The sequence below is a fragment of the Gobius niger genome (assembly GCF_951799975.1).
Source record: "Gobius niger genome assembly, chromosome: 24".
Lineage (NCBI taxonomy): Eukaryota > Metazoa > Chordata > Actinopteri > Gobiiformes > Gobiidae > Gobius > Gobius niger.
The window spans coordinates 9,899,455-9,924,381 of NC_136875.1; the positions used below are offsets into that span (position 1 = coordinate 9,899,455).

At 39.4% G+C, this 24,927-nt stretch overlaps 1 protein-coding gene across 1 annotated transcript; it reads right to left on the bottom strand.

Annotated features, from left to right (window-relative positions):
* Positions 1-963: 963 nt before the first annotated feature.
* Positions 964-24,927, bottom strand: prelp (proline/arginine-rich end leucine-rich repeat protein). Its single transcript, XM_079582218.1, has 7 exons — positions 24,842-24,927; positions 15,642-16,056; positions 13,611-13,796; positions 6,252-6,409; positions 5,921-6,117; positions 3,423-3,498; positions 964-1,797 (listed from the first exon to the last, which is right to left on the bottom strand). The coding sequence occupies exons 2-7, from the start codon at positions 16,050-16,052 to the stop codon at positions 1,707-1,709; spliced, it is 1,119 nt and encodes a 372-aa protein (XP_079438344.1). The 5' UTR covers positions 16,053-16,056; positions 24,842-24,927; the 3' UTR covers positions 964-1,706.

A 24,927-nucleotide genomic window follows, 5' to 3' on the forward strand; every position in this document is an offset into this window, starting at 1 on the left:
TCCAAAGATACTGTCTGTATATCTATATCGCTGCAGGTTGTGGACACTGCACATACAAATAAAGTTGAGTTTTAACCAAGCCCTTGAGAATGCTTTTGTCTCATTCCTGCATAAGAAAATATCTGTGGCATGAAGCTTAAAGCAATAGGCCACCGTTTTTACATACTGAGATATGTTCTTACCTTAGCTTTGACGAGTTCTTCAGGACCTGTCTGGTCTTCCCCCGTGCCTTCAGTCACGTAAACACAGCGCAAACGGCGTTAGCATTTAGCCTCTCCCTCTCTCCTCTATAGCTCCAAAACAGGTCAAGATAGAAGCTACCAAGCCCTTCTACATTTTCCCTATTTAATTATGGTTACGTGAAGTGTTCCACTACAAAGTATAATTACACAAAATTAAACAATGTGGATTTTCTAAGCGGATAAAAGGGGGAACTATATTGTAAGGTGTAATAATACCAGGAGTAGTTCGAAATCCGCGCAGTAATCTTCACTTTACTGTGCGGATGCCAAATTACTAGACCAGACAGGTACACATCAACTCGTCTAAGCCAAGGTTAGAACGACTATCGCTAAAGTGTCCCCAAAAAGTCGAATTGTTGCTTCCGTGTTAGCGTATCTCCTTTAGAAGCTTCCTCTGTCCGCTAGCACTCTGCACTATAGGCTTCTGTATCATTTGTTGGTCGCCTTTGAGGCCCCTGTTGAAAGATGTGTCAAATGTAGATGTATTAAAAAATTACATACATCTTTTCCATCTGTAACTAATACAGATGGAAACTAGCATCTCTGCTATAATCCGGCATATTTACAGTGCAGATGTTCATTAGTATGCACTGTACCTATCAAATAAACAGAATAAATAAATACATAAAATATTTATTTCACATGCAAAAAAAACAGAGCAAACAGATTTATTTATTTATTGTACAAAGTGGCTTTTTACAGAAATCAAGAGTCATTTTTACATGGAGTACTTAAAGCAGTACTAAGTAACTCTTCCCCCTAGAGGCCATAAGCGCAACTGCAGGTGTAGTAGCAAGTTACGATTTTTTTTAACATATTAATTGTCTTGGAGAGTAAATACTACGCTGACAGGAAAGGTGAAGGGTTTCTGTGCATCCAATTATACAATGGAAATATTTTTTTTCACTAAAATTTGGCTGTAAATACTGTTTAAAGTGACGTTAGCTTTGCCCGTTAGCATGTTAGCTTCTTCTTTGTGATTCTATTAGTGTGTATTGGTGGCTCCGGACCGGTGGCAGTCAAGTTGCAAACATGGTTTTCTGGCCAGAGACACCAGGGGGAGATGAAAGACCCTCCAATCATCCCATAAACACTTGTATTACCCCCACAGGGACTACGGAAAGGATTTATTAAGGCAAACACGTTACTTAGTACTGCTTTAAACATCACAGGTGCATTCAGGACCACAGTAACTACATGGTAGTTTTAATCTCCTTCCAATCGATTCTGTCGCCCTCAATGTCACTTGATGATTTTACACATATTAAAGTGTAGCATTATTGAGAAACAAGAGCTAAATGCTGGTACATGTGTCCACGCGGCTGCTGCATGTTCGAACGGTGGCAGACTTCTTTACGCAGGAGTCTTTGGCAGTTAAAATCTCGCTGTTTTAGTTTTATTTACAAACTTTCCGGGTTTTAGTCCCAGTTTGAGTCCTGGTTCAGGTCCAGTTTTTGTTTGGTTTCAGATGACGATGGATTGGAGGTGTCTGAAGCACATGATGACGTCCATGGGGATGGGAGGGCTCAGATGGTTCCCGTCCAAACGCAGGTATCTGGGAAAACAACACCACGACATGTCAACCAACTATAAAAAAAAAAATGTTGTGAAACTTTGGAATTCTCAATAGATTTGTATTTTAAAATAACTCCACACTAGTTCTTTCCTTATGCTTATGTACGGATTGTTTTTGGCTAGCTTCCTGTTAGCCAGTGTAGGGTTATGACTACTTCCTGTAATTTTAACGCAAATTCAAAATAAAATAAAAGAAACGAAAACATAAAAGAAACTTAAATATGCATCAAGATGAGCTTGTTACATAAAAATGAGTTTGGATTATGGCACTATTTTTGAACATGTTTGCGTTAAATTAACATTAGCCTTTAGCTTCAATGCTAAAACAGCTACTACCAAACACAGACGTTTTTTTATGGTGAAGTATTTACATCCCCTGTAAAGTTTTGAGTATGTTTTGAGTAATTATCCAACAACTGCGTGGTTTCTGTTTTGTTTATTTTTCTCCATTGCTCGCCATGCTAAATATGGAAAGTCATGCCCCCGAGAAGCTAGCGTGCAAAATCCTGTGCACAGAGATTATTGTTATGCTTTATTAAGACTTTAAAATCTAACCCTGCTGCTCCTGTGGTGACAAATCTGTGCAGTGAAGAAAATCTGGAGACGGACAAGATTAAGGGGAGACACTACAGGCAAAACTAAATTTTTTCAATTTTCAGGTTTTGGGCCAAATTGGTCTCTGAACATACAAGCTTTCACCCGGAAACAGAAAATATGCCTAATCTTCACAATAACATGTTTAAATATTGCGCTGATTCAATGTTCCCCCATAGACTTATATGGGAGAATGCAATTTCAAGGGCCTTTTTCTCAAAACACATTTTTCTGTCATTGTGGCGACACTATGTCCACGTCAGTCGGACCTAAAGACTTCAGATTTTCCAGCCTTGGACTGAACAATATTTGGAAGATTTTTTTAGAGGGATTTTTTTATTATCTAATCCCTAAGCCCCATTTATTGAGTTTTGAATGTCAAAAAATAAGGCGAAAATTACATTTTTACAAAATTTTCCACTAAAAAAAGGCTTATTTTAAAATTAAACAAGAAATCCAAAACCCCCTCTGAGAAAGTCTTGGCAACTCATTCATCAATAAAATGAAACCATAAATTTGAATGTAGCTCTATCCATTATTCAGATTTTGTCGCCGAAAAGATGGGAAATTTGGGGCATTTTTAGGCATAAAACACCTTGTTCTTATATGAAGAGATAAAATGACAGAAAACTTGCAATGTATTTTTCCCTCACATTTATGCCAGTGATCTACAGCAAATGTTTCAAATTGATATCTGTAAATCTACATTTTTCCCCTATTCACATGCAGCGTCTCGCCTTAAAACAAGTTTGATGAAGGCGGTTTGACTCTACAGCTGGAGATATTGTACGTATGATGTGAATCAGAGAGTGGGCCTGTGTTATGAGTAAGAAGGACGAGACATGCAGGATTATGTTTTAGCTGAGTTTATAAAAAACACTGATGAAAGCTCAAAAGTTGGTCAGTTTTAGCCTTCCTCAAACCATGTTTCTGGATCACATCTGTCGTCTCAGAGCGCTGCATGTTATAGGGAGGGGGGCGGGGGGATGTTACGGTGACCGTGCATCTCACCTGAGGCGGGGCATGGCGTTGTGGTCCTCTGGCTCCACCTCCAGACTGTAGGGGCACAGCAGGGTGCCGTTTATGCCTGTCACAAACAGACATGACTGAGCTTACAGAATATCCCAACAAATAAACATTCACATATATTTAAGGGACATCCAAGATAAATGTGAACAATCAACAGGCTCACTTTACGGAGCACTTGAACTTTATTATCAGCCCTTTACCAACCAATAATAATAATAATAATGTATTGGTTTCCTATAGTGCTTTTCTGGACACTCAAAGACGCTTTACAGCACATGGCATTATTCATTGACTCCATGCTTGGTGGTGGTAAGCTGTTGTAGCCACAGCTGCCTTGGGGTAGACTCTCCAACCACCACCTCCTGCTTAGCTTCCAAGGTCTGACGGGATCGGGCAGAGCAAGGGCGGGATGGCCAAAGATACACAATATCAACAATAAAAAAGTGCCAAATAAAAGACACAATGAAGTAAACATTTGGGGGAGACTGTTCCTTGGTTTAGGAGCAGCCACACTAAAAGCTCTATCTGCTTTTGAAAATATTCTTAAAAAGTAGCTGTCAAACTTTTATTTTTTTTTAACTAGTTGTTATGTACGCTGACGACTCTACTATGTATTATTCCAGTCCTAATGTAAATGAAATATCAAAGGTACTGGAAAAGGAGTTTTGGGAGCCGTTCTTCAATGGGTCAAAAACAACAACATGATTCTGAACGTCTCCAAAACTAGATTTATGCTTATTGGGAGTAAACACAAACTAAATAGTAATACTCAGCTAATACTGAGAACTGAGAGCTCCATGTTGGAACAAGTGCTACAGATGAAACTTCTGGGAGTCACAGTGGATCACCATCTATCACGGTCGCCTCACGTGGATCATGTGATCGGTAAAATGGGTAAAGCTATAGCTGTGGTCAGAAGGTGCTCATATTACATAACTCCAGCTATTAAAAAACTAGTAGTTCAGTCTTTTGTGTCATCACATCTGGAATATTGCTCCGTTATATGGTCCGCTGCAAACAAAACTGACATAGCAAGGCTTCAGGTGGTTCAGAACAGAGCCGCCCGCCTGGTGATCAGGTGTCCACACTCCACTAGTGTTCAGAAGAGGCATTCTACCTTAAACTGGCCGTTGCTCCAAAATAAATTCCATTATAATTTATTATTATTTTTAAAGAAAATAATTTTGACTGGCAAACCTATCGCACTATTTGAAAACATTAAATATGTGAAGCAGACACACTCTTATTCCACGCGGCGCTTGCAGTGACGACGTGGCGATAAATCGACCTAGAACAAGTCTGCTGCTAAAAACTGTTGAATATAGATCGTCGCAATTGTGGAATAAGCTGCCTGTGAATTTGAGAGATTCATCCAATTTACATGTTTTCAAAAACACACTAAAATCTTTGGTATGGTTTCAGTAATTATATCTTGTCCTGTATTACTGTTGTGCCTTGTTTGTTTTAATGCATGTTATTTTATTGTAAATGCTTTTTAATCCTGGACCCCAGGAAGACTAGCAACCACTACGGTGGTAGCTAATGGGGTTCCTTACCAATAAACAATAAACAATAAACAATAAACAATAAACAATAAACAATAAACAATAAACAATAAACTACTTCATTAAGTATTTCTCAAGATCTAAACTGATTGTTAATGTATCTAATCCATGTCTACACCAAGCATGAAAGCATTACAAAAGTATAAATGAAATGATATTTTACTGAAATGAAAAAGGTTAAAATTGCAGATGACCCTGAAGAACACGTCCCACAGTTGAGCAAAGCAAGTTGGATATAGATCTATTTATATTCTCATTTACTATACAGAGTAATGATTCTCTGAACAGTTGAATTGGTGCCAGATGCGTTTCTTTTCATGTGCGAATGTTTCAGCCCAAGAGTTAAACCTGTTTCAGCCTAGACAAGAAGAGAACGCTGCTTCTTGAAGAGCTGTCGGAAGCTCCGACTTTTTTTTTTTTCTTAACGGTAAACGCCGGCGGTTTTCCACGTCATTATCACTGTCTGAATCACTTTATAATACAGTGTGATGTCATAAAAGAGAAGGGATTAAGTATTGTGAAATCACGGCATCAATGAGGAAATAGCCATTTACGTGAGCTGACTCTCCACAAGGGGGAGACATATTTGCTACTTTCATATAAAGAATAAGGCACAAAAAAATCATATATTTTCATCTAATCAAGGATTGAGAAAGTCTAGGGTTATGCCTTTTATTTTGTTGATATATTTGGGACAAAGATTAGTTCAGAGGGTGTTTAGATTTTGATTAAGCTAGTGGAAAAGTCTGTGAAATTTAACATTTTGTAGTAAATGTTTAGACATCTTCACCTGCCGCGTCTCGTCTTCAATGGAACTCCTTTTTTGCAACAACAATAGACAACACCACCCTTAATTGTTGAATAAGTTCTCTGTGGTTTAGTGGACACAATACTGCAGTCTGTGTTAGGACTCACTCTCGATGGAGTTGTGGTTGAGGTGCAGGTGCTCCAGGTGACTGTTGAACTTGGGCACAGAGCTGAGCTGGTTGTGGGCCAGCTGGAGGTCCAGGAGGGTGGAGATGTTGAACACTGTTTTGGGGACGCCCTTGTCGCTCAGCTGGTTATAGTTCATCCTCAGGAAGGCCAGGTGAGAGAAACCATCAAAGTAATCCCTGGAAACATGAAAAGAGTGGACCAAGGACAACAATTCAATATCTGTTCAGCTCAGCTCCATCACTTAATATGAGCGAAGACTCATTTCTTGACTGTGACTGCGTCTTCGATTGATTGCGTGTGTTGCACTTGCTTTGGGATGTCGTCGATGCGGTTCTGGTCCAGGAACAGTTGTATGAGTCCGTTGGGGACTCCGGATGGCATCTTCTTCAGAATGTTATGAGCCAAGTTCAGCTGCACAAGGTTACGCAGGTCTCTGAACGTGTTCTTCCCCAGGTCACTGTCGCTCAGCTGACGGAAGAGAGAAGCAGAGGAGAGGGGGATGAAGTTAAATCCAAGCATTTACTGATGCTTTTGGACATCAGCTAAAGTTGTGCTTACGCAATTTTGTAATAGAGCTTATGCGTGTGACCTCATAAGACAATTGAGTGGCTAAAGATACAGACAGCAATGTCAGCTCAAATACAGCTGATCTGTGATGGTCTCAGAGGTCTGTTAAGAGACTCTTGTGGAGCAGAAGCATCATGAAGCTTTGAACATCTCTCAAAGTACAGGCAAATACACCCTCCAGGAATGGAAAGAGTCTGGCATCACTGCAAACCTACCAAGACCCGGCCGTCCTCCTAAACTTACTGACCGAACAAGGACAGCACTGACCACAGCTGTTGCCAAGAAGCCTATGATGACCCTGGATGAACTGCAGAGAGCTACAGCTCAGGTGAGGGAAACTGTCCACAGAACAACTATTAGTCGCACACTGCACGAATCTGGATTTCATGGCAGAGTGGCGAGAACAAGCCATTTTTGAACCGTTTTCTGTTTGCTAGAAGCCACATGGAGGTCACATGGCCACGTGTCTGCTCCCCAATACTCTCTTAACAGACCTCTGAGAACATCACAGAGCAGCTGTATCTGAACTGACATTAGATTACACACAGGTAGACAAGGCCGTGGGAACCCAGGGTGCTGAGGGTGCTGCAGCACCCCCTGGTGGATAGTTTGTGAACTGCAGGCAATATTAACCCCTTAACTCCCACCTGAACCAAGCACATTTTCTCCAGCTTTAGCGCAGTCCAAAAGCTTCTGGAAAAAAGGTGTGAAAATAGCAACAAAACTGAGACAAAAACAAGGATGAAAATGTGAAAAAAGTGAGAAAAAATGGACGAAAAAGTGACAAAAAATTAACAAAAAATGACAAAAATGGACACAAATTTGACAAAAAAGTGAGAAAAATTTGACGAAAAATTGAGGAAAAAATGGACAAAAATTTGACAAAAAAAGTGAGAAAAATTTGCCAAAAAATTGAGAAAAATTGGACGAAAAAGTGACAAAAAAGTGTGAAAAATTGGACGAAAAAGTGACAAAAAATTACAAAAAATGACAAAAAATGACCAAAAAATGACAAAAAAGTGAGAAAAATTTGACAAAAAAATGACAAAAAAGTTCCGAAAATTTGACAAAAATGAGACGACTGCCCAACAAAAAAAGTGATGAAAAAAAAATCTGACGTGAGGAAAAAGCTCAATTTAGTTTTGTAGATCTTTCAAATGAGGCGTTACACTGGCCAACAGGATTCGGGTAAAGCTGAACTGGATAAAATGCTCTCGGTTCAGGCGGGAGTTAAGAGGTTAATAAGTAGGATTTATGCACAGAAAAAGTATTTTGGGGGTAAATTTTGTCCCTCAGCGCCCCCTAACTAAAATATCTTCCCACGGCTCTGCTGTTAGACTCTGTTTAGTCATTAGGTCAACATGTGATCACTCAGAAATAATCATGCAACTTCTGAAGGCAATTGGTTGCACTAAAAGGAAAGAGGGGCCTATACTTTTGCACGTCACACCTTTCAGTTTTTTATTTTAAAAAAAATCGAAATCTAAATCATGTATAAATTTCATTTCACTTCACGATTGTGTTTATGTTCCATAGTATGGCAAAAAGTCGAAAAGTACATACATACATGCATTTGCACTCGACAAACTCATCAAAGTCGTAAATCAGTAGTACAAATATTTGACCCGTGTAATACCAGGTTTTTCACATGTATTTGGGGAGTTGGGAATTTCACACCGGTGGCACGCACACTTTTCAGCCTCTTTTGTTGCTGACTTGTGGAAAGTACAGTGGCATTAAATGTGTGGGGACAAAAAACCTGCTTCACTCTTGACTTCTTTGAAAGTGTTAGGAAGTACAGCTACGTATACATTATAACGAGGTGAAGTCATCCTATACACAACATAAATGTCAGAAAATACGGAACTTGCGTTGAAGTTACTCTGTGTAAGCTGAGACAGGCCTTTCACTTTTGAGTTATGTTTCAACGTAAAGTTTCAGGTCACGGTGCACAAGCTAAATAACTTCAGAAGCGTCCATGTTGGAGAGAAGACCTTGAGAGAAAAATATAAATTGATAAACTAACAGAAGGATCACGTACATTTCAATTGTTCGTATTGTTCGTACTAAACTACAATACGCTAATTTACCGATTTGTTCCGATTTCGAAAACTTCCCGAACCAAAACATGAGAGAGTTGCTTTGTAGAATAAAAATGGGTTGTGCCATTACAAGCTAAACCCTTCCCTACAAATGGACTATTCTGTATATTCAGTCTGTCGTTAAAATCCATTAGTTGCTGACGAAGCTTCTAGTGGCGAGGGGTGAAACGTCCTCAACACAAAAAACAACCCACTCCAGATTAGGGGCCAACCGATATATCGGCCGATAAAAAGGCCGATGTCTCCGGAACCAAAAGTGATAGAGACTCGAGTGCAGTTATACTGATATGAGCTTTAAAATGAGCTCCAACTTCCTCGGCCTCAGGGGAGTAGAAAGTAGTAGTTTAAAGCTTGTACACCTATTTTATATATTTTATGTTGTAGACTTTTGCGTATAATTTCAGAACGACGGATTTACCCTTTTTTTGGCCTGTTTTTGTCTTTCAAACAAGCTCCCTATACTCATCATTAATGCCCTGAATAAATCAGCCCTCATGCAGCGCCCCCTGCTGTCACAGTTCAACACTGACACGTTTAGAAGCTTCATACACAGGATAATAGACCAGATATATATATATATCATCGACCAGTTAAAATCCCCTATAATCGTCCTTAGAAAACCCCACATGGGGTGACCTTTGTTTATTTCTATGATTTAAACATTGTCTATAATAATAAATGTATAACTTTAGACAATTTTAGACATTAAAATAATACTAAATAACTTCAAATATTGACCTATTGGCCTGTTGGCCAGGCTGTTGGCCAGGCCAACCCCATTCATATCGGTGTTAATTTTGACAACATATTTTAATGTAGTTTTAGTCTTAGTCTTTTGACGAAAATGTAATCAATTTTAGTCTAGTTTTAGTCGACTGAAATTGCAAGTAAATTTAGTCGACTAAAATTAAGCCAAATTTAGTCGACTTTGCATTTATAATAAGTTTCAAGTTTAATGGTTTTGTATAGCCCAATATCACAACAGAAGTCGACTCACAGGGCTGCACCGAACATTAAGGCAATAAAACAGAGCAATAAATATGACAATAATATTCATTATAATCATATTTATTCTTGTTCCTCTGCTTCATGGAGCTGCTCCACATGAACAAAGATCAGAGCTGATCCTTTGGCAGAGAATTTACATGATCTGAGGCTCTTTCAGACGCTCAATAGAAGTTTGGATGATTTTAGTCTCTCCCTTTCATTTTTATTTAGTCTCATTTTAGTCGAGTAAAATATCTGGACATTTTAGTCATAGTTTTAGTCTCATGAGGAACGTTTAATTTAGTTTTAGTCCAATTTTAGTCGTCAAAAATAACACTTTGACTAAAATTAAGACTAATTATTTTAATCGACGAAATTAACACTGCTTCATATCTGTATCGGACCCCAAAAATCCATATGGGTCAGGTGATGAGCTTGAGAAGTTGTGAGTGTAGGATTCCACAATGTAAAACAGCATTTGGCGGCTCAGCGTTCTCCGTCAGACAGAGCTGAAAACATGTACGAACTTGAACACAACAAACCTGATCCCACGATGTTGCGTTATTGGCATGACCTGTATTTGAGAGTGCGTTTTGTGAATGAATGCTCAGGAATAAATGAAATGTGAAATGGTTTTAATTAGTGAATACATGCATTTTTTTTATTTGTTAAATCGCACTTGTGAAGTTTGATTAATCACGCTTCATTTATTATATTCATTGTTTATTCTTGGCCGACACAAAACACTCAAATATAAAGCATTTGCTCACATTTCATTGATCTAATATTCACAGTTTTCTAATTCTATGGGAAAAGCCCAACAGCTTCTGCAAACTTTTAGGTTCATGAAGTCGAGTTTAAGGCCAACATTAGAGTCATTTTCATTAGATAAATGGACTCAACCTATATAGCGACCCTGAATATGTAGCTAATACAAGAGCTTTGTCTTTCAGGTCATGTGTGTGTCAGAAACAGGAGGATTTTCGATTAATCGTGAGCTAAATCGTATACTTTGACAGCCCTAGTTTGAATCTGTTGAGGGAAATGATGAATTTGTTGTATTTTGACTTTGTCCTGTTGATATCAGGGCAGCCTGGAACTGTGTGTCTCTCCTGTTTGAGGTTCAGATGCCATTGAAAAAAATCTACGTTTTCTTTCAAGTCTCTCTTTAGAGCAGGGGTGTCAACCTTACGCGAGACGATTTAATCCGGCCCCTGCCCTGTAGAGCATAAATTCCAGAGCAGTGTTAATTTCGTCGACTAAAATGAGAGCTCAATAAAGTATCATCTTATCTTATCTTATCTTAAAATATTTAGTCTTAATTTTAGTCAAAGTGATATTTTTGACGACTAAAATTGGACTAAAACTAAATATAAAGTTTTTCATGAGACTAAAACTGTGACTAAAATGTCCAGATATTTTAGTCGACTAAAATAAGACCAAATAAAATTAAAAAGCAGAGACTAAAATCATCCAAACTTCTATTGACCGTCTGAAAGAGCTTCATATCATGTAAATTCACTGTCAAATGAACAGGTCTGTGCTTTACTCATGTGGGAGAAGCTCCATTAAGTCGAGGACCTTAATTAAATATGATTATAATGAATATTATAAATACAAGTCGACTAAATTAGTCTTAATTTTAGTCGACTAAAACTAGACTAAAATTGAAAAGTTTTTTTTGACTAAATCTCGACTAAAATTAAGTTACATTTTAGTCAAAAGACTAAGACTAAAATAAAATATGTTGTGAAAATTAACACTGGTGCAGAGTATGTAAAATAAAAAGTAAGTCTCTGGCCCATTCCTGTGCGGAGTTAGGATTTTTTAAAGAATAACCAGAATGCTCATTCCAGCCACTAGGGGGCATTATTATTATTTTTTTTTAAAGGAAAGAGTTCCACACACAGCAGTGGGCACTGATTTAATAGGAGCTCAGGATATGAACAACACATTATATAGCCATGTGGTAAATAGACAGTCTGCCCCAGGACGGCTGTGGCTTCAATAACAGCTTACCACCATTGAGTGTGGAGTGAATGAATAATGACTATGTAGCACTTTGAGGAACTTGTGACACAGGCTTGTAAAGTGCAATACAAGTGTAAGACATTGTTATTAATGAAGTTACAGTAAAGTTGGGGCTTTGACCAAATCACAGCTTATTACTATTCATTTATTGGAAAAGTTTTCTCTATTACATGCGGCCCGCGACCCGCCGTGGGAGCTGAATTTCGGCCCGCGACCCAAAATGAGTTTGACACCCCTGATTTAGAGTCACCAGTTCTTAACCAAATTTAGTTCCACAAGACTCGAAACGGAGAGATCTGCTTTTTTGCAAATGAACTCTTCGTCTGTTCTACATAATTGTCCCTGTTCAAATAAGTCAAAATAAATGAAACAATCCATTCAGCACAAGAAAAACATGCGCATGTGCCTTTCACTGTTCAGATGCTCTGCTTTGGACGGGTGGTGAAAGAAAGAGCTCAGGGAAGTCAGTTGGCTTGAGAAAGAATCGGTATGTGGGCGAGCAATCGTGCGTAACATCCAGCTGATTAATAAGAAATGCCTGGGAACTTTTATTGGCCATTTTCCAGATGTTGAGCTCACGTGAGTCAACAGAAGCATGAGTGACGTCGCTTTAAGCATTACGCGTCCGCACGTGTCCGGTTCGTCGAGATCGGAATCGGCTTGTTGCACAATGTGGCTACGCTAGTTCCTCTGAGCTGAAGCTGTGGGCGCTAGTACTTCCTGTTCATATTCATTTCCATTAAGATTAGCTCAGACCAGTGAGTTCCTGGTAGAAATATTTCCATAGAGGAGACGTTTATGTTTATAAGGATCAGGGAGTTTGTCTTGAAGCTAAAGGCTAATTTAAACTCTTAACTCCCGCCTGAACCGAGAGGATCTTTTTCCTCACGTCATCACATTTTTTTTTCATCATTTTTTTTGTTGGGTATTCAACTCATTTTTGTAGCTTTTTGATCATTTTTTTGTCACTTTTTTTTTTTTTTTCATTTTTTCGTCAATTTTTTATCACATTTTTGTCACATTTTTGTAATTTTTTCATAAATTTTTCGTCTCTTTTTTGTCCATTTTTTTAAATCACATTTTTGTAATTTTCTTGTCAATTTTTTGTTCATTTCTTGTGACATTTTTGCCACTTTTTCATCAATTTTTCGTCCCTTTTTTGTCCATTTTTTGTCACATTTTTGCCATTTTTTGGTCAAATTTTTATCACATTTTTGTCACATTTTTGTAATTTTTTTGTCATTTTTTTGTCACATTTTTGTCCTTTTTTCGTCAATTTTTTATCACATTTTTGTCATTTTTTTATCACATTTTTGTCATTTTTTCATCCATTTTTTATCACATTTTTGTCATTTTTTTGTCACATTTTTGCCATTTTTTGGTCACATTTTTATCACATTTTTATCACATTTTTATCACATTTTTATCACATTTTTATCACATTTTTGTAATTTTTTTGTCACATTTTTGCCATTTTTTCGTCAATTTTTTGTCAATTTCTTGTGACATTTTTGTGACATTTTTGCCACTTTTCCATCATTGTTTTCGTCGAGAAAACGTGCTCGGCTCAGGTGGGAGTTAAGCGGTTAATGCATTACACAACTTGAAATAGTGCCTTTATATATATATTTTTCATAGCATGTTAGCCTTTAGCTTCAAGACAAACTATCAATCCTTCACGATCTGAACTCGTTGCAGCATGATTTCAACACACAATAAATGATCATCTACCGGGAACTCACCGCCCACAACATAATCTTTAGAAAATATGATTATTATTCCAGGAAAAGAAAACAGACAGGAAGTCCAGGCGCTCACACCTTCAGGTCAGAGGAACTAGCATAGCCACACCGTGCAACAAGCCAATTCCTCTCACCGATTACCTCTTCTTTATTTTCATTATTTATTTTGTGTGACTCTCATTGACAAATATGACCCAAAAAAACTGAGCACAACATGGGCCAGTCTTTGCCGTGTCGCACCTGGTTGTGGTAGAGGTCGAGCAGCGTGAGGTTTCCCATCTTGTTGAAGGCTCCCGAGGGGATGCTGGAGATGCGGTTCTTGGCGAGCCGGAGCTGCTCCAGGCTGACGGGGAGACCGGCCGGCACCGCCTTCAGGTGGTTCCTCTGGATGTGCAGGTACAGCAGCGACGGCAGGCGGTTGAACACCTGAGGGGGACAGAGAGCTGCAGGTCAGAGCGATCGTTTATTTACTGAGAAAAGTGCCTTGAGTTTTACGGAAATCTTTGGTGTTTTCACAGTGTAGTTTTATTGTTTTTTTGTGGTTCTGGACTTGTCTCTAACGAAGCTTAAAGTGGGCGTTGAACATTCAGTTTGTTATTACTCGACGTCATGTCTCTGCAAGGATAAGACAGATACAGACGGCATCTCGTCATAATAGGGGGGCGTGGCTTCGCCGAGGGGGAAAATAGAATCTTTAGAGAAACACAATTTTTCACTCTTTTTAGCCATTTTCTGGTGGAATATCAACTTATTTATCACATAAATAAAGTCAAGTGTAAATCGGGCCCATATGGATATTTTCTCACAGCAGATTGTTCAGTAGAAGTGAAAAAACGGCAGTTGTAGCTAGCGCGAGCTAGCCGTTAGCATTAGCCCGATGCTAACATGTAGCATCATGTTAGCATTCTCCGTTATTCATGTATTTATGGGATGTTGAACCACTTTGCTCCTCTCCGTGTCTTTGTTTCTTTATTTAGTAGAAACTATGTTCATATTTCAGCATTTGTTACAGTAGTTTTTGAATAATTAGAGACAATATACATGTTTTGGACGATTCCAGAGATGCCGTCCGGAATCGTACCATATATGGTCATGTTTGAAAACAGTTAAGGGGGAAAACAATTTTGAAAAAATCTAAACTTTCGCTAATTATTCAAAAACTACTTTAACAAATGCTGAATTATGAATATAGTTTCTACTAAATAAAGATACAAAGACACGGAGAGGAGCAAAGTGGTTCAACAGCCCATAAATACATTAAAAAAACGGAGAATGCTAACATGATGCTACATGTTAGCATCGTGCTAATGCTAATGCTAGCTAGCGCTTGCTACAACTGCCGTTTTTTCACTTCTACTGAACAATGAGGGTTAACCCTAACCCACTGAGAAAATATCCACATGGGCCCGATTTACACTTGACTTTATTTGTATGTGATAAATAAGTTGATATTCCACCAGAAAATGGCTAAAAAGAGTGAAATTCTAGATTCTATTTTCCCCCTTGGCGAGGCCACGCCCCCTTCTATGACGAGATGCCGTCTGTATCTATAGTAAAGTAAAACAGTAAAGTCTGTGAGGGCTGGTGAGGTGTTGGCCTGGAGCTCCCTCTGCAGGCTGCAGTGGGAGTTGCAGTGAACAACATGATGAGCAGCTTCATGGCGGCGTGATGAACACAACACTGATTGGATGATGGGCTTTAAAAAATGTGGAGGACAGTTTTGTGTTGACTCAAATAAAAATAAAAAAAGGAATACTACTCCAGGTTTTGTTTTGTTCTAACATAACAGCTTAAAGCACAAGAAAATATGAAGCGCGTCTCTATCAAAGGGAGGGTACTACTTTTCTACTTTTTACCATGTTACATTGTTCTCTCATCAAATCAGACCTGGAGTGGGGTTTTGACCCACTCGCGCATCTTTGAGGAAATGCTTTTGTACTTCGTACTGCATTACAGCTGCATGGATTATTATTGCAGTATACTTTTTTCTCTTTCTCTTTTTTTTCCTCACCTGCGCATTGAATGGAAGCAAGACTAGGCGGGTGGGAGGAGCTTAGTTAATTTGATGATCAGGATGAGATGTGAAACTACAAAATATTATATTTTAGTTGTTAAGATCAATATGTCATTTTCAAGTCATAAAATCGTGTTTGACAGCATTTACCAAATACCTGCAAAAAGCATAATAATAATAGTAAAAAAAAAAACTCGGCGAAAAAAAGCTTTCTCTCTCTGCTAACGGCACATTAGCAAATCCCGACGACACTTTACCTGTTTGTCTATCCGCTGAATGCGATTATTGGCCAGGTTGATCCAGCGCACCTCTGTGGCGTTGGCGAAGGACTCGGGGGTGAGCTCTGAGATGAAGTTGTTCTGCAGGTACAGGTAATGGGCCCGGCTCGGGATGACAGGGACTGTGCGGAGGTTCTGGTTCTCACAGTTCAGGGACTCGGGGTATTGCGGGGAGCAAAAGCACTCGACGGGGCAGTCTGGGAAGATGGAGGGGATTCCCCGTTTGACCGGAGGCAGGTCCGTGGGCTCCTTGGGTTCCGGGGGAGTGGGTTTTCGGGCGGCGGGTGGGCGCTTGGTGGGTTTCCTCGGTCGCGGTGGTTTCTGGCCCAACACCGCCCCCATCAGGAGGAACAGCACCACTGCAGAGAAGAGTCCTGCACCCGCCTTCATCTTCCTACAAGCAGAATAAACACAGGGAGTTGATAAAAGGTTCATGTTAGTTCGTATCTTTGATATTTAAACTGGCGTCGGCCCAAATGATGTCTGAATATGTTACTGTGACCAATTCTGTGGGATTTGACCTGTATTTAAGTGGGAGCACTTCACTGCTTTGTTGTTAATTTTACAAGGGTTCACGTTATGCGGAGCTCCTCGTCTTATTTGTCCCGGAAAAGGCAAGAATGAACTGGAGAAAGACACAGCGGGACCATGAGCTGCTGGGCCTGACGTGTGTTTCACTAGAGCCACACATAGAGGACAGGCGTGAACCGTGGCATTTGTGGTTTAACAACTCAGAGCCTGTAAAAGTCTGGCCTATAAAAGGAGCCGCTGATCTCAGCTGCTGATGCTCTCCTGTCCTCATTTCTCTCCTCGATTTGTTTTAGAAAAGTATTTTGCACAAATTCAAACGTCACTCTGTAGCACTTTGATACAGCCTATCTGTTTATATAATGAAATCTTAGCCCAAGGTAAAAGACAGACCTGCCACAGGCCTCTGGTGGTGTGTGTGTCATTGAGAGCATCTTAACTGCAAAAGTGCATTTAGTCGACCACGACGGCATCGACCAATTAGTCGACTAAACGACTAAAGTTGGCCGCCCTAGTTTCTGGTAGGGTTTCCCTGCTCATGGAACTACACTCCCAATCAAAAGTTTAAACATTAAAAAATAACATTTTGCATGGTTGGATCTTAACTAGGTTCAAAGTTGAACTTCAATATGAAACAAGAAGAAATGTGAGTGAGGCAAAAACGTGTCATATTGAACACAATAAATAAACTTAAATAGTCTGTTTTGCAGCTGATCAAATGTTTAGAACCTTTAAAAGGCCAAATCTGTGCAAACATTTTGAATTTTCTGTCAGGTTTTCACACTGTCATGACGTCCTGATGGCAAAGGCCCCATAAACATAAATCTTGTTTTGAGCGTGTTTGGGTTGTTGAGCTGCATAAGAATTTCTTATACGATCCTGAAGGTTATGGAACAAAAGCTCAAGTGGAAGTGTCCATCAAACTGGAGGATCCTCGACCCAAATGAAGGCTGTTACTGCAGCCGTCTGCAGCCTGATAACCAGGCGTTCCCACAGAGACAAGGGCCCTCAGTCTGAGGGATGCTCTCTGTAACTCTGAAATCAGATCCTCCGGCTCAGAGGCGGGGACATTGTTTTGGGTCTTCCACTTGACCTTTTTGTTCCATAACCTTCTAAATGACAGTTTTAGTGAGTCCCACCTCGCAGCATGTGCTTATGCAGCTCAACAACCCAAACACCAAAAACAAAAACATTTTATTTGCCTTTGACATCAGGATGTCATGACAGTTTGAATACCTGACAAAAAAAACATTTTTGCACAGATTTGGCTTTTTAAAGGCATGTGGTCTTAACTTTTGATCAGCTGTGAAACAGCCTATTTCAGTTTTTTTTCTTTGTTCTTGTTACATATTCAGGTTCAAAGATCCAACCATTCAAAATATGAATTTTTGCCATTGTTCAGCTGGTCTTAAATTTTTCATCGGGAGTGTATCTCCATGGTTACGCATATATTCTATCCCGAAAACCTACTAGGAATTGGTTCTGATGCGTCATAGAGACTCCTGTGATGGAAAGTAAAGACATCTTCCCAACCACAGTTACTGTGATTCTAACACATAAACCTTCAGTAAAAGCAGAGACTCATAGATACTGCATGAATGATTTTGAAGTACCTGTGGTATGTATTTTGTTTGGCTCAGGGAGTGTACTTTGCCAGAAGTAGCTGGCAAGCCCTAAGTGTGTGGCTCTTTTTGATTTCTAATCCAATTAGAAATCAAAAAGCTAAAACATGTAAACATAAACATAACCTGCAGACATAATGCTAAATGGTCTTCAGGTTTAAATAAATCCACATTAGAATTGTTATTTGCGAAATACATATTTGATTTGAACAAATTACCTCATAAACCTTACATTCAACCTCTTGCATAACGTTTTGTGAATATGAAGTTTATACAGCAGCTTCCTGTTCCTGTACCCAGACACATATGCGAGTTTTATGCTTTAAGGGGCCGTCAGTGAGGATGCCTGTTAGTTACATATAAAAATGGGATCTATATGGAGTGGTTTTATATATTTATTTGATTTGACCTTTAGTTGTCTGTGATTAAGTCAATTTACTTAAGTAGAGTGTGAGGATCTCTACTGTACTTACTTCTACTTTTACTCCAACACATTTGAAAGATAAATATAATACTTTTTACTCTACTACAATTCCATAAAGGCTTCAAAGTCTCATGACGCACACTCCAGAACAGTAGGTGGCGCTGTGCAGAGCTACAGTTAATGCCATTAACGACAAGGAAGAAGGTTTGTCCCCTGATGTTTTGTAGATTTAGGTGCAATATTCCTGATTCACAAAACTTTGACAGTTCAAATATAAAAGGATTGCTGCATTGTACTATTTTCAGCAGTATTTTCACTTCAGTCAAAGTAATAACACATCATACTGACCCTGCTGAACCTCTCATATAATTCTATAGCAAAAGTTAATGTGATGGGCACACAACATATCACAAACAGAGGAAAAGTATACAAGCTGTTTCTGTACCATGTTAAGCAGTAGTTGTAGTAGTTGTTCTAATAGTTGTTGTAGTAGGAGCAGTAACAGCTTAACTCCAAAGGTCTTCCCCGGATTCGGGAGTACGTAGTAAAAACATCATCTTCAACTCTCCCAGTAACTTTCAGTCTTGAGTAGGAAAAGTTACTTGTCTTATTGTCACTGTCAATTGGGAAAATAGTAGCTAGCACCAAATGGAGATGGAATGGCAATGGAAAAGGCCTTTGACCACTCTACCTCCAAGTCTAGTTAGTCCTAGTTATCCAGAGTGTTGTTGATTTCTGGAGATATATATGTTTTTTTTTTTAATTCATGCAGTCCTTATATGTGAAGAGTTTAGTGGTGCTAGGCTAGTGCATGTCTATGGTAACTAGTAGCCTGCATTAAAAACCGTCTAACCCAAGCACAGTGCACCCGAGGCAAATCACCAGAGTACCCATATAAATGTCTGTGTTGACCGAATAAGTTTTTAGATATAACCATTTTGCATTTAAAAGAACTTATATTTGAGCAGCATCAGCTTCCTGGTTGTAAGCTACATAGCGGGTTTTCTACAAATCAGATAGATACAGACGGCATCTCTGGAATCGCCCATATATGGTCATTTTTGAAAACAGTTAAGGGGGAAAACAATTTTGAATTTTTTTGAATTTTCTCTAATTAATCAAAAACTACTGTAACAAATGCTGAATTATGAATATAGTTTCTACTAAATAAAGATACAAAGACATGGGGAGGAGCAAAGTGGTTCAACAGCCCATAAATACATGAATAACAGAGAATGCTAACTTGATGCTACATGTTAGCATCGGGCTAATGCTAACGGTTAGCTTGCACATGCTACAACTGCCATTTTTTCACTTCTACAGAACAATCTGCTGTGAGAAAATATCCATATGGGCCCGATTTACATTTGACCTTATTTGTGTGTGATAAATAAGTTGATATTCCACCAGAAAATGGCTAAAAAGAGTGAAAAATTGTGTTTCTCTAAAGATTCTATTTTCCCCCTTGGCGAAGCCACGCCCCCTTCTATGACGAGATGCCGTCTGTATCTATATGGCAACGTTTGGAGGACTACCTCATAATTTCGAAGAGGTTTTTAATGCAGGCTACTAGTTACCATAGACATGTGCTAGCCTAGCATTAGCCTAGCACTTCGAAACTCTTCAAATATAAGGACTGCATGAATTAAAAAATAAAAATAATTTCCAGAAATCATCAACACTCTGGATAGCTATAATGAGGCCCTATGTCAAAAATCCTGAAATCTCCCTGTTATAGGTAGACACAAAAGAGATATCCCAAGAAGCCACAAACTCACTGAGATCCTCTATTTCAGTGAGGTTTTCCGTCTATTATTGTGCAGCTCCACATGCTTTGATTACCATAAAATTATCCTTTTAAAGACACTTTTGTTCATGACATATTCATTAGTTTGCAAAGTGCTCCTCCGACTTTACTTTCTAGCTTTCTGCTGCCCAAACAATTTCAAATCTGTTGGCATCAGATTTGCACTGTGTTGTTTTCAATGCTCGAAAGACTTTATAATCCACATATTGTTTTCCAACCACACCGGCCCATCCCCTGATTGTATATAAAACCCTTCATTACTATTGTTTCTGGTTGATGTTTGATTAAACGCATCCACACACAGGGTGCTTGTTTGACCCATGTCCTCCTCCACAGCTCCCCCTAGGGGCCGGTGCAGACAATAGTCCCTTTATAGCTCCTCTCTAGCCTCATTTCCTGGATAAGGATCTGCACTTCTTCTCTGTGGTTAAATTAAACAAATGTCTTTGTTTCGCCGCCAACTTTTTTTCCCTCGAACTCCGAGAATGAAAACAAATCCCTCTTCTCAGTTTTTCTGTGTTAGCAGATGTTTTTTGCACCAGATAGGGATTCGGAGGTGGACAGGAACAATACTTGACTTAAATTTACGGCTTGTTTTTGTCCCATTTATAGCCTAGTTGAAGCTTACTTTGGATTATTTTTTTACTTTGTTTTCCAAAGTAAAATCAACTACTGATGCAGCCTCTCTCTCTACGTAATAATAAGCTCTGTGCACGGAATGTTTTCGGCTAACTTCCTGTTGGCCAGTGTAGGCTAACGACTACTTCCTGTCCAAATGTTAGAAAATGAAATAAGATAAAACTAAAACCGAATGAAATTTAAGTAAACATCAACCGGAGTTTGTGTCATAAAAATTAGCTCCTATTGTGATGCTAATTTACCACAGCTTCAAATCAATGTTAGCATTTAGCTTCAATGCTAAAACATCCACATTTATAAACACTGAAGTCTCCTCCAGTGAAATATATTCATACTGAGTAAAGCCTGTAACATGTTTTCAGTGATTATCCAACAGCTTCATCTTTTCTGCCTCAGGATATGAAAATGTTTTATTAATTTTAGCGAGACACAGCTAACTCGCCATAGGAACAAACAAAGACGGGAAGCAGGGCGTTAGCATCATCTTGCTATAGAACATTCCACGTACAGAGCTATAGATACAGACGGCATCTCTGGAATGGCCCATATATGGTCATTTTTGAAAACAGTTAAGGGGGAAAACAATTTTGAAAAAATGTATATTTTCTCTAATTATTCAAAAACTACTGTAACAAATGCTGAAATATGAACATAGTTTCTACCAAATAAAGATACAAAGACATGGGGAGGAGCAAAGTGGTTCAACAGCCCATAAATACATGAATAACGGAGAATGCTAACTTCATGCTACATGTTAGCATCGGGCTAATGCTAACAGTTAGCTAGCGCTTGCTACAACTGCCGTTTTTTCACTTCTACTGAACAGTCTGCTGTGAGAAAATATCCAAATGGGCCCGATTTACACTTGACTTTATTTCTGTGTGATAAATAAGTTGATATTCCACCGGAAAAGGGCAAAAAAGAGTGAAAAATTGTGTTTCTATTTTCCCCTCGGTGAAGCCACGCCCCCTTCTATGACGAGATGCCGTCTGTATCTATGCATACCTCACAGTATTCTCTCAACAATCTGAATAAATAGTATCTTTGAGGTACTCTATGAGATTAAAGTGGATTGCAACAAAACACAAAAGTCAAAACTTTAAGGCACTTTAACAAACTTGAAGGCCACTGTGAGAACCATAAACATCCTTTGTTTGTGTCATAAATACACCTTTTTTGTCAGTGGTAATTTCGACGATTAAAATGTGTCGTCAATGTGTGTTTAGTGGCTACAAGAATAGTCTGTGGCGTGTTTACTTTCCTGATTTGAAAGGCTACACATTTGTCTCTGCTGATAAAAACGATATTGGCTTAAATCAAGCCAGCAAATATGACAGTGTAGTTTAATAATCCTTCATGTCCAACTTCTTTACGGTAGGGCCCCAAAACGTCCAATGACAGTTTAAAAGAGCCATTTGTCCCATCCTTCAGTGCCACTGGGTTCACTTGGGCGACTGAAGTGCAACGCCCAGGGACACAACACCAAATATTGAGCTTGGCACGCGGTCAAAATCACTTCACTGGAGGAACGACCTAAATTTAGTGTGCATGTTTGGGGAAATCCTAGATCAACATGCAACTCAACATCGGGAGACTCGCTATTTGTTGTGGCTGGAAGAGGAAATGCCAAGAAGACACAAAAATGTAACATCCTGCACCATAGTCACCGCTATCAGTTTAGATTTTCCCAAAACTAATCTTTAGCAATATCCAAGCACAGGGGTCCCTACATTTTCCATGACCCCCAGAATCACCAGGCTAACCACTCGGGACACCCCACTGTATGCACCGTAGAGCACAGTTCTATCTACTTGACAGTCAAATGCAGGAAATCCGAAACGACAAACTTTATGATATGTTTCTAACGAGGGAAGAACGGCAGGTTAAAGGCTCAAAGACTCCAATGTAGCAGGATATGTCAACTTTAAATGAATGCACTGAATTAATAATTAACGTAAAACAGCAATGCTCAAATGACAGCACATTCCCTCTGCCTCCCCCATCGGGTGACTTTGGGCTTTTCCACCAAGGTGCTGGTTCTGGACTGGTTCTGGGCTGGTTCTGGTGCCGGGTTGGTTCCATGCTGACTTGGTTTTCCACCAAAATGAGAGCTGTGCCTATTGTCATAGCAACGCTTTGGGAAGTCAACATAAAACATGGATAGTAACATCTTACTACAGCCACTTCTGGTTATAAAATACAGACAAATACGTTTATGTTCCTGTCACAGCAGCCGTTAACATTTTGATTTCTTCTTTCTAGCTGTTCCCTCTTGTTTTAGCTGAAGAGCATAAAGCAAAACAACAGTTTCCTCCACAGAGACTGTTTTGGCTTCTCCAGGAAGTTCTAAGCACAAACTAACTAATATTGATTGTTTGTTGGAGGACAGAGCCACGCCCCCAGCCGCTGACATCACTGGTCCTCGTTTCTTGGTCCAGCTTTTAATTGGTTCCCAACCGGCACCAGATTTTGGAACCAAGAGCCAGCGTTTTTTTCAGTGGAAAACGAAAGAACCGGTTCTGAAACTGGAACTGGCCCAGCACCAGCACCGGCACCAGCACCAGCTTGGTGGAAAAGGGCTTTTTTTTGAGAACTATCATGACACTCTAAAGATCTCAACACCGGTTAACCTCTTCACCTCCGCAATAACCCAGCGCATTTTTCTCCAGTTCAGCTTTGCCCAAATCCAAAAGGTCACAGCCTATAAAGCCAGTGTAACGCCTCATTTTAAAGCTAAGACCGACAAAGCTCATCAAGTTGCGTTTTCGTCACACATTTTTGTTGCTCTCTTGTCACTTTTTCATTGCTTTTTTTGGTCACTTTTTTGTCGCATTTTCATCCTTGGGTAAAACCAAACAAGAACATGTGCTCGGTTCAGGTGGGGGGTTAGGAGATTAAAGTACTCCAAAGATTGAAATATTTGAAATTTTCTTCCCCCAGACCCCTTTTTAGGTCGATATGATGCACAAACTATATACTGTGTTTAACAAACAAACTAACTAACTATATATTCAGGCATATTTTTAATACCACACAACAAAACAACCCATTTATCTTCGATATGAGCCCAAGTATGACCTTAAATAGACGCAGGGTAGTTGCATAAGCTGTGTTTGTGTTCCCTCTCCTCAGCAGCAGATCTGGAGACGTCCACTTGCCAGAGACATTTCCTCGGTGGGTGTGGCGCTCTGCGAAATCACTGCGGCATCAAATCTATCCCATCTGGAAAACGTTTGCCCGTTCATTAGCATTAACGTTATTCCGTCTTTCCAGATTAATATTTTAACTTTTTTAACTTGAGAATTCAAAAAAAAGGTCTGTTTGCGGAGCTACCGAATCAAATAATCGGCTTCTTCCTTCCTTCTTTCTACCTTTTTTTGTTTTTTCACAACCTGCACTGGCCTCTTTTCACGAAATGTCGCTTATAAAACTCGCACATCTTATAAAACTTCACAATTTGCGAGCGCCGGCTAATTTTACGAGTTTGTTCACTGCAAAAAGTGAATATCAAGCATTGGCTTAAATGACTTGAATTGAGGAAATGTATCTTGTTTTGAGCGGTTTTCACTCATTTAGACACTTTTCCTGATCGGACCAAGTTTACTTTGCTTGTTTGAGGACATTTCACACCAGTTCTAGGGTGAATCTCGCTTGAAATAAGAAAGTAAAGTTGCCAATGAGATAAGACCAATTTTCTAACCCCATTGGCAAAGAAAATGACCTGAAATAAGGACGAAATGTATCGAAACGAGTCAGAAACATCTCAGAACAAGTGAAATAATCCAGGACAAATGCCCAAGAACTTCTCAACTTGTCAAAACAGCTAAAATTTGGATTATTGTGCTCAAACTGAGATGTTTATACTGATCTAGTTAATTACTTTTTGCAGTGTTGTTTGCCGGGAGTTCCTTTAGGTCCAAGAGTTCAGACGAGCTCTCACCTGTCGACTTTCATGCGACATTGCACAATTTTCTGGGCAAAGCGACAACTTTTCTTCCAAGCCTATACAATTTGAGATCTGTAGCATGCGTGGGGCCGTGCCATCACTTTCTACAGGGACCCAACAGCCTGAAACCAGCAGCAAAAACGCACACATTCCCCCCTAAGCATTTCCAATCGAGATGAGCTGCTCTTGTAAATAGCCTCTAAACGGTCTTACCTGCCCTCTTTGGTAAGTCACAGCTTGTACTTGCGCAGCCTGCTCCCGACTGCTCTGCCAGTTGCTCCCTTCAGCCTCTCTCCCTC

Coding starts and splice junctions, on each gene's coding strand:
- prelp (XM_079582218.1), bottom strand. CDS start 16,052: ATGAAGGCGGGTGCAGGACTCTTCTCTGCAGTGGTGCTGTTCCTCCTG. Junction 13,797..15,641: donor TTCAGCGGATAGACAAACAG/GTAAAGTGTCGT, acceptor TGTCCCCCTCAG/GTGTTCAACCGCCTGCCGTC. Junction 6,118..6,251: donor CGCATCGACGACATCCCAAA/GCAAGTGCAACA, acceptor TCATGTTTCCAG/GGATTACTTTGATGGTTTCT.